Consider the following 16,766-nt stretch of genomic DNA (forward strand, 5'->3'; position numbering starts at 1 on the left):
ATGCAGCAGGTTGCGCCGGACGTGGCGGATGACAGCTGGTGCAGCAGGTTGCGCCAGACGTGGCGGATGACAGCTGGTGCAGCAGGTTGCGCCAGACGTGGCGGATGACAGCAGTAACAGCAGGTTGCGCCAGAAATGGTGGATGACAGCAGGAGCAGCAGGACACAACTTCATTCACTAAACAGGCTCAGTACCAATAACACAGCATGGGATACAGGATACAGGTAGAAGGTAGCAGGGCATGGGAACAGGGTAACGCTAAGGGACAGTTTGCAATACTAACATGGGAATTACAAACAACGCTCAGGCAAGGACAGAAGGGGCAGGACCCTTTTTATAGTTCAAGGTGATCTGAGCATAATTAAATAATTACATATGAGTGTGCTGGCCCTTTAAGGCCAGGAACCAGCGTGCGCGCACCCTCTAGTGAACACTATGGGACAGAGTGGAAGCATGTGCTGGCATTTCCGGGGAGGGAAACAAGTCACACAACCAATTCGGTCTAATAAGGGGTTGCAAAGGAAACGACCCACCATATAGCATTGTATTAATCACAGATAGTATTCCCACACTTAACATAGAAATATTAGCAGTTTTCCTTAAAAGAGGATAGTTCAATAAGTTGGTGCCCCCACTCCAAGTATTAATGTCAGCGAGGACACTTAAAAAACGCGTATTCCATAGTGTCCCTTTCACTGGGCACGAGGCGTTAAGGGAGCCAAGCTCACTTCACCCCCCATTAACTACTACCAATCTGCCCATAATCGTGGGTGATGTTAAAAAGTGTACCTAGAGTGGGTGTAAATGTTGGCCGTCCCACATTTTGCCAGGTTACAAACCTCAGTGAGCACCTCCAGCTCCGCTTCTTGAACAGAACGAGAAGGTGTGAGTGGTTTCTGGATAAATTACCTCGTGCATTGTATTCTGTCTTGTACATACTGTATATGATATGGATGAACTATTGTTGAAAGGTGGACTCTTATTTATTCTCAAAAATAAAAACTAAATGTCATATACTACTCCACACTCATCTGATAATCCAGAACATTTGTAAATCGCATCCACATCAGGTCCTGTAAATACATGATTAATACCACAAACAAAAAAATAAAAATAAACTATTTTACTAAAATCTGGCATAAAATTAACAATGCTCAGGTAATTTTTACTTCCTTCCTGTAATGAGGGGGTAGGGAGACAGACAGGTGAGCCCTAATCAACCCGCCATTCAGTCCCTGCCTACTTGCACGGCCCATCCTAGGCGACGGCGTACAACTGGGCGATGGTCACTACGCTCAATAAGTGCATGACAGACAAACAGACAAGGATACACAGAAGCTAAGGGAAATGGGGCAGTTGCCCACGGCAACACCGTGAGCAACAAGAGTAGTGAACGAGCCGAGTCAAACCAGGAGTGTACGAGGTACCAAACACAGAGCAGGAGCGTAGTCAGTAAAGCCAGGGTCGATATGAAGCAGAGGTCAATAGTAATAGCAGGAACAGCAGAGCCAGGAAACAAGAGAGAATCAGAGGCAAAGACGAGCAGGAAATTAAGGTATAAATAGACCGAGGGCGGGAGCTAGATCTGTCTGGCCAGGCTGTGATAGAGTGACTCGATCTGCTACCACTCAGGCTGGTAGGCTGAGGAGTGGGAGAACCTATCAGACCTAGGAGCAGATGCAGTCTGATTAACCACGGGCGTCGATACAGAAGCTGTGTCTGGCAGATCCTTAAGGGTATGTTCACACGGCCAAATTTCAGACGTATACGAGGCGTATTATGCCTCGTTTTACGTCTGAAAATAGGGCTGCAATACGTCGGCAAACATCTGCCCATTCATTTGAATGGGTTTGCCGACGTACTGTGCAGACGACCTGTAATTTACGCGTCGTCGTTTGACAGCTGTCAAACGACGACGCGTAAATTTACTGCCTCGGCAAAGAAGTGCAGGGCACTTCTTTGCCACGTAATTTGACCCGTTCTTCATTGAAATCAATGAAGCACGGCTCAAGGTTTACGAGCGTCTCAGACGCCTCGTAAATTCAGAGGAGGAGCTTTTACGTGTGAAACGAGGCAGCTGTTAACAGTCTGTCTTTTCACACGTAACTGCCTCTCAGCGTGTGAACATACGCTTACACTTCCCATCTAATCTGTATAGACTCATCTGTGAGTGACATCACCTCGGCCTCCTGTGAAGATTTTCTGGAGGGGGAGTTTTCTGTTACACAATATGTAGTGGCTACAGCATGGCATACCCGGTGCCATATTTGTCGTTCTGGAAAGATCTGGAACCATCTACACAGAAAAACTCAAAATCTGGGTTACTCTCATACACATTTTGTAGACCTCTTTGCTCTAAGTTAATTGATTCGAAACAAATGCAAAACAAAATTGTGCGTTGTGTCACTGAGACGTAACTGATCAGTTTCATCACTAGTCCCCCCTTTTTGGACTCTGTGGAAGTAATGTAGCAGGGTTCAAAAACTACATATCTCAATAAAGTGAGGTTGGGCACTTTATCTGGGGATACTTGTTTTGCCCCCTTGAATACGCACTAGCATAGAACAAAAATTACTTTCTCCTGACAAAAATGCATTTTGTCTTTTAGATACCTTGCAGCCACTCACTGCCTAAAACAACATACATTTTCAAAATTACATTTACTTAGTCTTATTCTGACTCACAGGCCAGAAGTACGTCAATTACTGGTAAACCAATAAACTATATGTGAGAATAGGGAACAGTATTTTTAAGACCTCACACATGTCAAATCACCCCCGTCATAATCCACATTAGTCATTTCAATGTACCTGGCTGTTCCGTACCAACTTACTTATAACCACCTGTAATCACTTTCTTTGTAATTTTAAACTACGCACTCTACTTTCCTATGTACCTCAGTTAACTGCTGGTCATCCACCATCTCTTGTTCATCTCTCCACAAACAATTTATTTATCACATGCAAACACACATCTTCGGGCCCGTCAGCCTTTTTAAACATTTTCTTTCCCGGTTTGTTATTAACATCTAGGTCTAGGGGTTTGCTATGTATTTTGGTGATGATTTCTTTAGGGGCCCTGGGTGTGAGCCAATACCAATCTCCTTCACTGTAATTTGTGTAGATAGTTATACTACTATGACACGGATGGCACTTGGGAGTATGTGTCAGGGTCATTCATTGAACACAGGTTGTTATTTTACAACGGTATTCAATCCGGAGGGTAAGATATTATACTACTTACTTGTTTGTTATGCTAAAACAAAGTCTATATGCTGGATTATCAAATGCGTGCTAGAAATCAGTCTGTACTGATTCCTAGCTTATGCCAGACTGACAATGCATACAACTGACAACCACTTTTAAGGACCCGTACACATAATATTACAAGCTGGCAGTGTGCTAGGAGCATATAAATAGTTACTCAATACAACATTCAAAGTTTTCCCTATTGCACTGGGTAATGGTACATACACATTTATCACACTTGCCACATGCACTCCCATATATATTCATGTGACCATTACAATCCTGGCAAAGGACCTGATTATTACGGGACCCTTTTGTAGTTGTTATAGTGACTTTCTTAACTTGTTTGGCACAATTTCTTTGTCTGTATGCCACTGGCTACCGACTGCCGCTCTGCTCTCTGAGTACCTGACAGTACTACTGGTACCACCTACCTACAGGATATCACCGATGAATATCCAACTTCTCTGTCCCAGACTCTCTGCTATAAATGCGCAGAAAACCAACTATACCCAAAGAGGGCTGAGAGGAATTTGCTCAAACAGTGGTGATACAGTGTGTAACATCAAATGGGCTTATCAGTCTGTCATCTATATCACTATGAGAAATTCACAACAATGACCAAGTGTAACTTGGTACGTTGATCAAAAAAAGATTTGGAGAGACCTACAGACTAGAAAAATGATTAAGGTGGGATTCACACGACCGGGTCGCGTCCGAGCCCGAGTGCCGGCCGGTAAAATCGGCCATTCTGTCCGGCCGGTTTGCATAAAGTTATGCATCCGTGCCGGGCCAGGCAGATCCGGACAGTGACATCAGCGGCAACTCCTGAAGGAGAATCCCCATGTGTTCGGGGATTCCGCTTCAGGAGTTTCCCCTGATGTCACTGCCCAGATATGGACAGAGACATCAAGCGCTCTGTCCAGGAGCGGAATCCCCGAACACACGGGGATTCTGCTCCTTCAAGGAGCTAAAGTGCGGCTAGCACATAGCAGAGCGGGGAGATACCTCCCCGCTCTGCTATAGTGGCGTCGCTACAGTAGTAGCAGCAGCAGCAGCTGCTGCAGCTGCTAGCGGCGCCATCAAAGGTGTCGCCGGGCCAGGGCGCTTTTAAAACAAGCAGGAGAAGGGAGCCAGCGCAGCGCTCCCTTCCACCTGCTGTAAACCCCGGCCCTGCCACACCGTGTACAGCAATGCCATTCGTCAGAATGGCATCAACTCCTCCTCCTCACATGCACTCTGCGCTGTGAGGAGGAGGAGATAGAGCGCAAAAGCCGGAAAACCCGGCCGTCACTCGGGACACATCCCGGTGATGGCCGGGTATTACCCGGCCCCATAGACTTCTATGGGAGCCGGGCGGCCGGGTACCCGGGCGAAAATAGAGCATGTCCTATTTTTTGACGGGCGGTTTTCCCGGCCGTCAAAAAATCCGTTGTGTGAATAGCCCCATTAGGGGTCTATTATTCCTAATGCAGCCGGGTGCCGGCCGATTTATGAACGGCCGGCACCCGGCCGGGAAACCCTGCCGTGTGAATGAGGCCTAACTCTGGCACAAAATGGTTGAGTAAAAACATATAAATTTTATTACAGATAGGCACAACAGAATAAAAAGATGAGTCACACAATGAGAAGGCGTCAAACTATGCAAGACCAAAGAAAGCATGTATAACGAGCATGCTCATGCATAATATTAATATACAGGCACATATGTGAATTGGAGTCCAGGAGGGACAGCCAAACCGCATAAGATGTATAGCAAGGTGATTAATGTTAATAGCAATAGTAGTCAAATATAGAGTGCTGGGAGATGCAGGTAGCACAGCCTATAGTCATATACTAACAGACTGTGTGTAAATCAAATTTAAAGCTGAGAACTGTGTAGCCCATTAACTGAAGGGCAAAATGACATCAGACCAAAAGCATATAACACAAACACCTGTTGAAGGTAACATACATACCCAAGGTCATGGTCTTGCACAGAGAGGATGCCAACACCCGACGCGCGTTTCAGCGAATGCCTTTGTCTGGGGGTGGCATCATCCTGGCGGGACCCCCTCCTATATACTACCTGTCCCATGTGTTCCGGGACGGGAATCACCGGTTAACAGTGGAAGGAAAAAGACGTTGTCAGAGAGGGGGTTCAAAAATGGCCGCCACCCACTTCCGGAACTGCGTCATCGAGGATGATGTGAGGCAGTGATGTGTGACAGCGCCTCCCACATACAGCCCCGAACGAAGACAGCGGACGAAAGGTGCGTAGGCCGCTCCCCCCCCATCAGCGCACCCGCCCTCCGCTGTGATCCGGCGAGTCGGCCCAGGGACAATGGAAATCACATATAGAATAGTTTGAGGACATAGAATAAAGTCATAAAAGATGTGATAAATAACCAGGAACAGAGACCTGAGGTAGCTATACGTAATATACTGCCTTACTATGTTGAAGGCATTTAGATATGTGGGTATATGATGAATTTAAAAAGATAGCGAATGAAGGTGTATAAAACCCTATGAGAAACAGAAGGTAGTGGAAGATGTGCATGTATGAGACATATATCAATGTGAAAAAACATGTATGAGAAGACGGTCCAAGGTACCACCTACCTACAGGATATCACCGATGAATATCCAACTTCTCTGTCCCAGACTCTCTGCTATAAATGCACAGTCTGACGATGTTCGCGACTCTCTGCTATACTCACGCAGTCTGTCTATCCGGACAGTCCCTGCCCCTTCTGTTCTAACAATCATCTTAACAGTTTCATTGCCAAAAATTCTCTCATGCAGTATCATGAACTCAAGACACAAATTTACACATATTCAACATTAACTTAAGATAACGTACGTATCTGCAATCATTCATCACACAAAAACGTTTTTAACATACTTCTGGATAAAATTACTGTGTCCAGGAGATTGTCACGTCATGACAGCGGTTCCAGCCCCGGCAAAAAATAAGTGAAAAAGCTTTGTGTAAGAATAAGCTTCTCACTTTCCGGCGGCTGTTTTTTTTAAATTTATTTCACTGATGCAATGTCGCCCAACCACCAGTGACAGCTATCAGATCATTAATCTCGCGGGTTTTGGCACCAAAAACTGTTGACGCAATAATGGCCCAAAATATATTCGACTGAAATTTGTAATGGGTATGTCCACCTATACCCACCCTATAAATGTATCCAGGTTCAAATCATAGGTTATCGATATATATCGGAGGGAAAGATGACACAGAGACCATGCTTTGTATACTCAAAATCTTTCTTCAACATGTATTTATCAAGCAATTACAATAATATCTTTAGAAGTAGGAGCAGATTGATTCCAGACAATCTTTTACAATATGACATTAGTTTGGATTTGATTTAGCAAATAGCATATAATGACAATATGTTTTGTCCTGAACCAATCATAGGCTTGGATGACATTTTAAATGTAAAACCCTGAGTTCCCAAAATATACCACGTCATAGATGCTAAGAGTGAGACTGTCCTCCCCCTTATAGTAAACATAGATAGTCTTCAGACCGTTCAAGGATAAGAGGCTCCTTATCGCACAAAAATGGGTAAATATTTATCTGTATTCTCCATACCAGAGGGATACGAAATATAAAAATCTAGCTTCGGAACATGTAACATATTGTTTCAGACAATGCTGATATCAATGTATTAGCTTTAAAGCAACATGACTTATTCATCTCAAAATGGTTCCTTCAGGCCACAAGATGGATTCCAACTATCCAAAATTGACGCCACCATAAAAGATGGAGTCTACGCAAATTGTAATTATTTAAACATATTCTAATAACTTTTACAATACTATAAAACCTATATGTGATGTATGTACAATTCATTATGTTCCTTTCATAAACAGTTTAAATAATGACATTAAAGGTTCTAGACAGGAACAAAACCACTGAATTTACCTTCCCAACATGGCATTGCCTTCAAGAATTGTGACTACTTTGCCTTTACCCAGGAGCTGTCGATGGGTGGTGATCTGTTCTCTCTTATTGCACCTAATGTAAGTAAAAGTCCCTGAATTACCTGGAGAACTACATTCCCATCATCCTTTCTTTATTTCCCTATTTCAGGATGGACTCTCAGAAGACACAGTAAAGTGATGTGTGGTGCAGATCTCCAGTGCCCTGGAATTTATCCACAGTAAAGGGCTGGTGCATCTGGATATCAAACTAGAGAATATGTTAGGGTCTCATATGGACTGTCACTGTTTTAAAATGATAGACTTTGGTCTTTCACGTGTCAAAGGAACAATAACTAGAAGTCTGGCACTACCTCATATATGGCCTATAGATGTGTCAACTTAAAGACAAGGATGCTTTGCTTGTAGGCTCCACACTGGATGTATGGTCCTTTGGTATTGTTCTCTATAGCTTGCTCACAGGTAAATTTCCTTGGCAGTCAGCAGTTTCCACATATAAAGATTACAGTAGTTTTGTTGAATGGTAAAATAACTGAAAATATTGAGCCACCGACACCATGGAGCAAACTCCCACCTGGAGAACTGAAGATATTTAGTCTTCTTTTAGCTATAGACTTTAATAAGAGGAGTAAATATACTGAAGTCTTGATGTTCCTGGATGAATGTTGGAAAGAACAAATCTCAGTCACCTAAAGGAACCTCGGGTGATGTAGATGCTATGAAAATGAATTTATCTGAGGAATCTGAGCTTTCAAGTTTTTACCAGGAGTCTCTTATCTGCAAAGATGTATCTGCCAGGATCCCAGCAAACCTCTCCTACTGCAGCATATCTAGCACTTCTCTCCTACGTTCCATGTCCTACTTTCTGGCCTCTGACACTAGCTTGGAGCCTCTAGATGATCAGCAGAATGTCCTCAGTTCATCGATGACAAGATATCAGTCCTTGTTGAGGTAGTGGTGGAAATTGGTTGAATGAAAATATATTCAGCCGTGTCCTTCATGGTAGCAGTAAATTACTCCAATTCCATGAATCAAGTAAAAAGATTATTTCATTGGCATGAGTCTTCAATAGGTCTATGGGCTTTCCCCAATATCCTGATATGAGTGATGACTGTGAACATTTTCCTTGTTTCTGGTCTATAAGTAATAATAACTTCATGTTCCCACTGTCCCTAATTACCTTCAAATTATAACTGATGATGAATATGGACAGATGGATCAAGCACCAACTTGACAAACGGCACGCTACTATAATTAAAAAAGGCATCATTGTGCGCTATGCTATTTACGTAATATACCATTCTAATCACCTAATATTGCAGAGTTGGGTTACGTAAATAGCACAGTGCGCCACAGTGACCTACGTAGTGTGCCGTCTATCAAGTTGCCACTTGCTTCTTTTGTAATGGGCACAATGAGCATGTGACTTCTCTGTGAATGTGATATTTTTCATAAATTTCCTTTGTCAATAAGGGCGAAAATAAACTGCTCCCTAAGGGGTTAAAATCTGGGTTGTATGCTTGGTCTGGATCATATTAGATGGTATTTTTTGGCATCAAAATATGACACGTGAATACACACAATACACTCCACTACAAAGCTGGAACACACGTCCCTCACTCATCCAACTCTTCTCAATTCAGCCGAGGGTTTCATGTTCATTTCATTGTTTTGTAAAATATGAATTTTGTATTTTTTGATTATTTGATTCATAATTAAGCTAGACATATGGTGTCTATGAATTTTATTTTATTATGTTTTTGAAAATGCTAATTTTTATTTTATTTTTTATAGTAGACTTAATTTTTAAGCTTACATTCATTTTTAAATTGTTAGCTAGATTTAGGGATGTACAACACACCAATAAACAAAGACCAGACCTTTTCAATGTTACTCTTCTGTACATTAAAAATATCTTACAAGCATGTTTTAGTTTTGAAAATTCGTCAAATTTTGTTTTTTGGTCCCTCATGTTGTAGAAAGTGACATCCAAAAGAGATAGCGGTCAGTGTGGGATAGGTTGCCAGAAGGAGGTGGACTAGAGCAGGTCCTCTCCCAGGCGCAGCACCATTTTTTCAGGAGCTGCTGTTCTTTATGCCTAACAGGGAGCTCCGGCCGTAAGTCTTTTATGATGATAATTGTATTTTCCATTGACTAATGCTTTTAATATTTCATTTTTTGTGGGTAAAATATTATTATCACCTTTACAATGCAACGTAGCCAGGCCCCAAGCTTAGAGATGTTGTAAATTTAAAATCAATGGCAGAAGCGTGTAACAGAGTGAAGCGGCTCTACAAATGTGTCCCTGTTTAACAGTATGAAGCAGTGAAAGGAAAGAAGGGAAAGCAGCACTTGCACCAGCACCATGGCCCCTGAAAAACTTGGTGGGGATGCCATGAGTCGAACACCCACCAATCAGAAAAACATTGCCTATACAGAGGATAGTCCATATTTTTTTTTCTCCGAATAATCCCTTCAAATAGGATCAAGAATACTGGCTAAATGTATATTTAACCCCTTAATGAATAAGCTATTTTTCAAGTTTTTCCATCGTCTCATTCAAAGAGCTATCACTTTTTTATTTTTGCGTCGACATAGCTGTATAAGGTCTTGTTTTTCGAGGGACAAGTTGTATTTTTTAAAAGTACCATTTTGGGGTACATGGAATTTATTGATTAACTTTTATTTTTTTTGGGGGGGGGGGATAGAAAAAAAATAGCAATATCGCCACACTTTTTTGCGTCCTAAATTTACGCAGTTTATCGTGTGGTATAAATAACACAATAACTTTATTCAGCGGGTTGTTACGATTGCATCAATTCCACATTTATATAGATTTTGTATGTTTTACTACTTTTACACAGTAAAAACCCTTTTTTCAAAATTATTTGTTTTTGTGTCTCCATATTTCAAGAGCCATAAAGTTTTTATTTTTCCACCGATGCAGTTGTATGAGGGCTTTTATTTTGCGAGACGACTTGTCGTTTTTATTGGTACCATTTTGGATGCGACTTCTTGATCACATTTTTTCTTAAGGCAGGATTCACAGAAAACATCAATTTTTGCATTGTTTTTTATTTTACTTTTACGGCAATCACCGAGCGGGTTAAATAATGTAATATCTTTATAGTTGGGGTCGTTACGGACGCGGCGATACCAAATATGTGTAACTTTTTTACTTTTTGTTGTTTTTTTTTTAATAATAAAGCATTTTGTAAGGGGAAAAAGTGTTTTGTTTTTTTTAAACTTTATTAAACTTTTTTTTACTTTTTTACTAGTTCCACTAGGGGAATTTACAATGCGATCCTTTTTCCGATCGCTTTTATAAAACACTGCAACATTTTTGTATTGCAGTGTATTCGTGCCTGTCCGTGTAAAACAGACAGGCAACTGCTAGGCCATGCCTCTGATAAGTCGCATGCATCGGAATAAAGCACATTAGTGGCTGCCGTGAAAAGGCGTATTGGCGGTCACTAACGGGTTAAATACATAGTTTGACCTTTTGGAAAGGAAATCGCGAATACTACAGTCTTGGCCAAAAGTTTTCAGACTGACACAAATTTGACAAATTTTGGTTTTCCCAAAGTTTGCAGCTTTAGTGTTTTTAGATCTTTTAGTCAGATGTTTCTCTGGTTACGGAGGTACAATTATAAGAATTTTATAAGTTTTTAAACTTTTATTGACAAATACATCAAGTCTATGCAAAGACTCAATATTTATAGCGTTGAACCTTCTTTTTCAAAGACTTCTGCAATTCTCCCTGGCATGCTGGATATCAGCTTCTGGGTCAAATCCTGACTAATAACAACCCATTCTTGCCTAATTAGTGCTTGGAGTTTATCACAATTTCTGTGTTTTTGTTTTCCCCCCCAATTTTTGAGAATTAACCATAGGTTCTCAATGGGATTGAGATCTGGGGAGTTTCCTGCCCATGGACCTAAAATGTCAATGTTTTGTTCACCGAGCCCATTAGTTATCACTTTTGCCTTGACTTGGTGCTCCATCATGCTGAAAAAAGCATTTGTCATCACCAAATTGCTACTGGATGGTTGGGAGAAGTTGCTCTTGAAGGATGTTTAGATATCATTCTTTATTCATGGAAGTGTTCTCAGTCAAAATTGTGAGCCCACTCCCTTGGAGGAAAAGCAACCCCACACATGAATGGTCACAGGATGCTTTACTGTTGGCATGACACAGGACTCATGGTAGCACTCACCTTTTCTTCTTCGGACAATTATTCTTCTAGATGTCCCAAACAGTCTGAAGGGGGCTTCATCAGTGAAAATAACTTTACCCCAGTCCTCTGCAGTCCAATTCCTGTACTTCCTGCAAAATATCAATCTGTCCTTGATGTTTTTCTTGGAGAGAACTGGCTTCTTTGCAGCCCTTCTTGACACCAGGCCAGCCTCCAAAATACCCTGCCTTACTGTGCGCGCAGATGCGCTGACAGCTGCCTGCTGCCATTCCTGAGCAAGCATTGCACTGGTGTTGAACTGATCCCGTAGCGGAATCCTCTTTAGGAGACGGTCCTGGCCCTTGCTGGACTTTCATGGGCACCCTGAAATCTTCTTCACAGCAATTGAACTTCTCTCCTTGAAGTTCTTAATGATCCCATAAATGGTTGATTTTGGGGCCTGTAATTTGATTTTTTTTTGCCTGTAAAGTTCTTTTGATGAAAAGCAATGATGACTGTATGTGTTTCCTTGGTTAACAGAAAACTGTGATTTCATGCACCATCCCCCTTTTAAAGCAACCAGTCTGCTCTTATAATTCAATCAGCATGACAGAGTGATATCATGTGCAAACAAAGGGAGAAGGTAGGATCCAGCGCTGAAGCGTTTAAAATGGAACAATTTTCCAAGTTTAATTGTTACATTTCTAAAAAGAAGGTCCAGTGGTATGAAGTCCAGGGTGTATAAGAAATTGGAGGGAGGGTATCCTCTGTAAGCCTACGCGTTTCGGACAACGCTGTGTCCTTAGGCTTACAGAGGATACCCTCCCTCCAATTTCTTATACACCCTGGACTTCATACCACTGGACCTTCTTTTTAGAAATTTAACAATTAAACTTGGAAAATTGTTCCATTTTAAACGCTTCAGCGCTGGATCCTACCTTCTCCCTTTGTTTCTACTTGATACTCCGTGTGCCGACACGAGGATCCGGGCGCTATCAACGACACACAGGAGTGTGTCAGGTGAGCTGGAGGATTTTTTCTACTTTTTTGGATATCATGTGCCTTGTCCTCTTGAGCTAACGAGACCATCACTGATATGATGTAGGCAGGTAATTTTGTGGCAGGGCTGAAATGCAGTGGAAATTGGGTTTTTGTGATTAAGTTAATTTTCATGGCAAGGAATGACTTTGCAATCAATTGCAATACATCTGATCCCTCTTCATAACAATCTAGAGTTAATGCAAATTGCCACAATAAAAACTGAAGCAGCAAACTTTGTGAAAACCAAAATTTGTGTCATTCTCAAAACTTTTGGTGAGGACTGTACAGCTGACTCCCGCTGGCAATGGGACAGACTCCCCATCATACACGTACAGCGGTTTGTGGAACTGCTTTCCAAGAGTGCCCTATCTACGTGCCAGGTATCAGTAAATGTTAAAGAACGTTTAAATTAATCTCACAAAGTGACACATCAGATTTTAAAACAATGGGGCTGTGTTCACAAGGCCATAATTGGCTGCATCGCCAAGGGGTTATTGTCTCTGAATAACCTGATGTGTTAAAAATATTTTTTTGCTTTTATAGCTTTTCCCATATTATAAACATAAACAAGAATAGTTTTGTTTTTGATGCAAATTCTCAGATAAGTTTCAAAATTTTATTTCCATGTAAAACATTTTCCATATCTATATATCAACATCAAAATGACTTCTCCCCTCTGTGAGTTCTCTCATGTCTTACAAGTGTTGATTTTTGAGAAAAGCATTTCCCACATTCTGAACATGAAAATGGCTTTTCTCCTGTGTGACATATCTCATGTTTAACAAGACTTGATTTATCTGTAAAACATTTCCCACATTCTGAACATGAATATGGCTTCTCTCCTGTGTGAATTCTCTGATGTGTAACAAGACTTGATTTATGTGCAAAACATTTCTCACATTCTGAACATGAATATGTTTTTTTTCCTGTGTGACTTCTCTCATGAATATTAAGACTTGATTTATGTGCAAAACATTTCTCACATTCTGAACATGAATATGGCTTCTCTCCTGTGTGAATTCTCTGATGTCTAACAAGTTGTGATTTATCTGTAAAATATTTCCCACATTCTGAACATGAATATGGCTTCTCTCCTGTGTGGCTTCGCTCATGTATATTAAGGTAAGATTTTTGTGTAAAACATTTTCCACATTTTGAACATGAATACAGCTTCTCTCCTGTGTGAATTCTCTGATGTCTAACAAGATGTGATTTATCTGCAAAATATTTCCCACATTCTGAACATTTCTCTCCTGTGTGACTTCTCTCCTGTGTAGTAAGTCTTGAATTATGTGTAAAACATTTCCCACTTTCTGAACATGAATACTGATTCTCCCCTGTATGAATTCTTCTGTGCTTAAAAAGACCTGAGATTTTTGTGAACTGTTTACCACATTGAAACCTTTTACCCCCTTTCTTAATTGTACTTGTGGTAACAATCTGGGATTGGTCAGGAGAAGGTTCTTCATGAGTAGGGAAATTACATGATAGATCTGAAGTGTGAAGTCCTGGATGTACATTAAGGGTAATTAAGTTTTCTCCTGAAGATCGCTGCTTGATATCTTCATCTTTATAATTTATCGATAACATGAACTTTCCTTCAAAGTTCTTACTGGCATCTTCTGTTAGGATTAAAAATGGATTTTGTGATTTTTATATTTTTCAAACGACAAAGTAGATAAATATATAATATATTAGGCCACATTAAGTATTTTCTATAGTCAGTCAGAGGAGGATCCAGCGGGAAGGAGAGGTTTGTGCCATTCCCTTTAAAACCACCTCTTTGGCTCAAAAAACTGCACCAAATGCAGCCTCAAAAATGTAATGCCCAATTCCAGCCTTATAAATCTTTGGAAAACACTTTAAATGAACAAAAACTTTTCATTAAAAGCTTGCGTTAATCTAATAGTATACCTGATATCTAGCAATTTTGCTATTTGCTTTCTTCAAAAAAATTCCATTTTATCTTTGCAATGTGTGTATGAAGTTACTGCCACTAGGTGACTCATTTTATATAATTTGTCCACCCCGGGTTGTCCTGCAAATTCAGTCTCTAGTTACAGAGAAGAGTAGACAGACTGCAGAAAATGGGGATGCCTCTCTCTGCTAATCCTCGCTGTACTCATAGCCTGTATGAACTCTCTCATGTAAATCCTTGCAGTAGCTTCTTGCATTTTTGTCTGCTTTGTTATAGATATTTTCTGAAGTCCCGGCATTTCTCTGACTCCCATGTGCACTTTGCTCTAGAGGTCTAATGTTTACTGCAAATATTTCTCAATAAGAACTAAAAAGCTGCATGTACAGGGTTCCCACGTCACGCTAAAAAATTGTCTTTTGCAGGGAATCGCAGGAAATCGTGGCATTTTGCAGTAACTTCAAAAAAATTATGACAAAAATTGTACAGATTTGCTTTTATTTGCAAGAACTTTCAAAGCTCTAAAATGCTGGTACAACATCATAACATCTTTGGGAAATGAGGAGAATGACTGTTTTGAACTTTTAGATAAAAACATAGGTGTGCTTTAAAATCTATTAATGATAAAGTCCAGGATTCTGGCCTACACCCAGTACTAATAAGGTGGACCAAATGAAGTGGCCTCTGATTGTAGGTAATCATCCCTGAAACGTCTTTGTATGTACAATAATTACATGTGAACTATGAGCCTCTTAATACTCATGAATCCAGGAGATTGGATTACCCAGAAAAAATAAATAAAATCCCCTTGTGGGGTTAGTGACTGCCTCCATTTTTGTTCTTGCACTCCTCCCATTCTTCCCTGGGTGATTTTAATTATCTTAATGCTGGTTCTTACCATCCCAAGATATACATGTAGGCCTAGTTCCAGTTCTGGGTGTATGTGCAGAGTAGGTCCCCACCTTATAGAGGTTGCCTTGTCGCAGCAGGTGGGCTAACACTTTTTGATCAAAATGTGCACTAAGAACCTCCCTTTTGTAAGTACATTTAGCATGTAATGCATATTTATTTATATTTAGCGGTTTAGGTTACATTAGTGTTCGCAGTGTGTGGTCGGCATTTTTTTTGTCTGCTGTATATTTGCAGTCACAGGTGTTCCTGCACCTGCATACACGTTTTGTATGATTTTATTGGAATGTGCTGTTCAAACTTTTGTTGTGTTTACATTGTTTGAAGTGTTACTGTAATGTAGAACTAAGGAGGGACCTCACCTTAACAAACCTCTCAATTCACTTTCTAAATTCATTATTACTTACCGGTTGTAACACCTCCTGGAATTTCCTCCTCCACTTCACTCTTACACGGTTGATTGCCCCTTACCAGCTCTTCTGTTTCATCCTCCACTTTCATATTAATAAGATCTTCCCCCTGATTTCACATATGCAACAATTCAGTACAATATAGCAGAGAGTGGGAAGAATCTAACAGATAAACATAAACCCCCAAAATCTATGACCACATCTATGACCGCAGGACCAAAAAGATCCACACCCCCTATATAGATCTGGTATAGGCCTCCGCTTCATCTACCTGATGATTCTCTGGGACATTGTGATTTTCCACTGGACAGTCCTGGGAATACAGAGGACTGTGACATCTCTCTGGTGGATTTCTCCTACTGCATCCATCTGTAGGAAACACACAGTGATGGAATAAATGACTATTGTATATCTGTCCATATATCAGACACTTCTCTCTACACCTTACATTCTATCTTTATTATCAGAGCCAAAATTACAATGTTGTGCTTCTCACCACCTGTCCCGCGGTCTCAGTGCTTTGCAAGCCGCAGGCCTATTGTGGCCTATCAGAGTGAATAGTGGGGAACCAACGGCTTTCTACTCCACCATAGTATTCATTTGCATTTCCCTATTAACCCCTTCAGCCTGTTTTGGCCTTCAGGACACAGCTGATTTTTTTTCAAATCTGACGTGTGTTACTTTATGTGGTATGAAATGTTAAATACTTTTGTGTCAAAAAAGACAAAAGTATAATAGGTATGATACCTTTATTGGCTAACCATAAAAGTTATATATGCAAGCTTTCAGAGCGCAGAGGCCCCTTCTTCAGTTTACAAATGAATGACCACTTTATGTGGTAATAACTTTAGAATGCTTTTACATATCCAAGCAATGTTTTCTTATGACATATTGTACTTTATGGTAGTGAAAAAATTTGGTCGATATATTCAGTATTTATATCTGAAAAACACCAAAATTGAGAAAATGTGCAAAAATTAGCATTTTTCTAAATTTAAACATATCTGCTTGTAAATCAGATAGTAATACCACATAAAATAGTTACTAGTTAACATTTCCCATATGTCTACTTTATGTTTGCATCGTTTTTTGAATGTCCTTTTATTTTTCTAGGACGTTACAAGGCTTAGAAC

At 40.5% G+C, this 16,766-nt stretch overlaps 1 protein-coding gene across 2 annotated transcripts in view; it reads right to left on the reverse strand.

Moving 5' to 3' along the window:
* Positions 1-12,975: 12,975 nt before the first annotated feature.
* Positions 12,976-16,766, reverse strand: part of LOC142657485 (uncharacterized) — a 58,926-nt gene continuing 55,135 nt past the window's right edge. For both annotated transcript variants that reach the window (XM_075832647.1, XM_075832557.1), the window contains exons 12-14: positions 15,905-16,002; positions 15,631-15,742; positions 12,976-14,021 (exon numbers count right to left, since the gene is read on the reverse strand). In XM_075832647.1, coding sequence (XP_075688762.1) covers positions 13,057-14,021; positions 15,631-15,742; positions 15,905-16,002 — 1,175 coding nt within the window. In that variant the 3' untranslated portion in view covers positions 12,976-13,056. The remainder of the gene's footprint in view (positions 14,022-15,630; positions 15,743-15,904; positions 16,003-16,766) is intronic.

Source organism: Rhinoderma darwinii, chromosome 1 (assembly GCF_050947455.1).
Source record: "Rhinoderma darwinii isolate aRhiDar2 chromosome 1, aRhiDar2.hap1, whole genome shotgun sequence".
NCBI classification, from domain to species: Eukaryota; Metazoa; Chordata; class Amphibia; order Anura; family Rhinodermatidae; genus Rhinoderma; species Rhinoderma darwinii.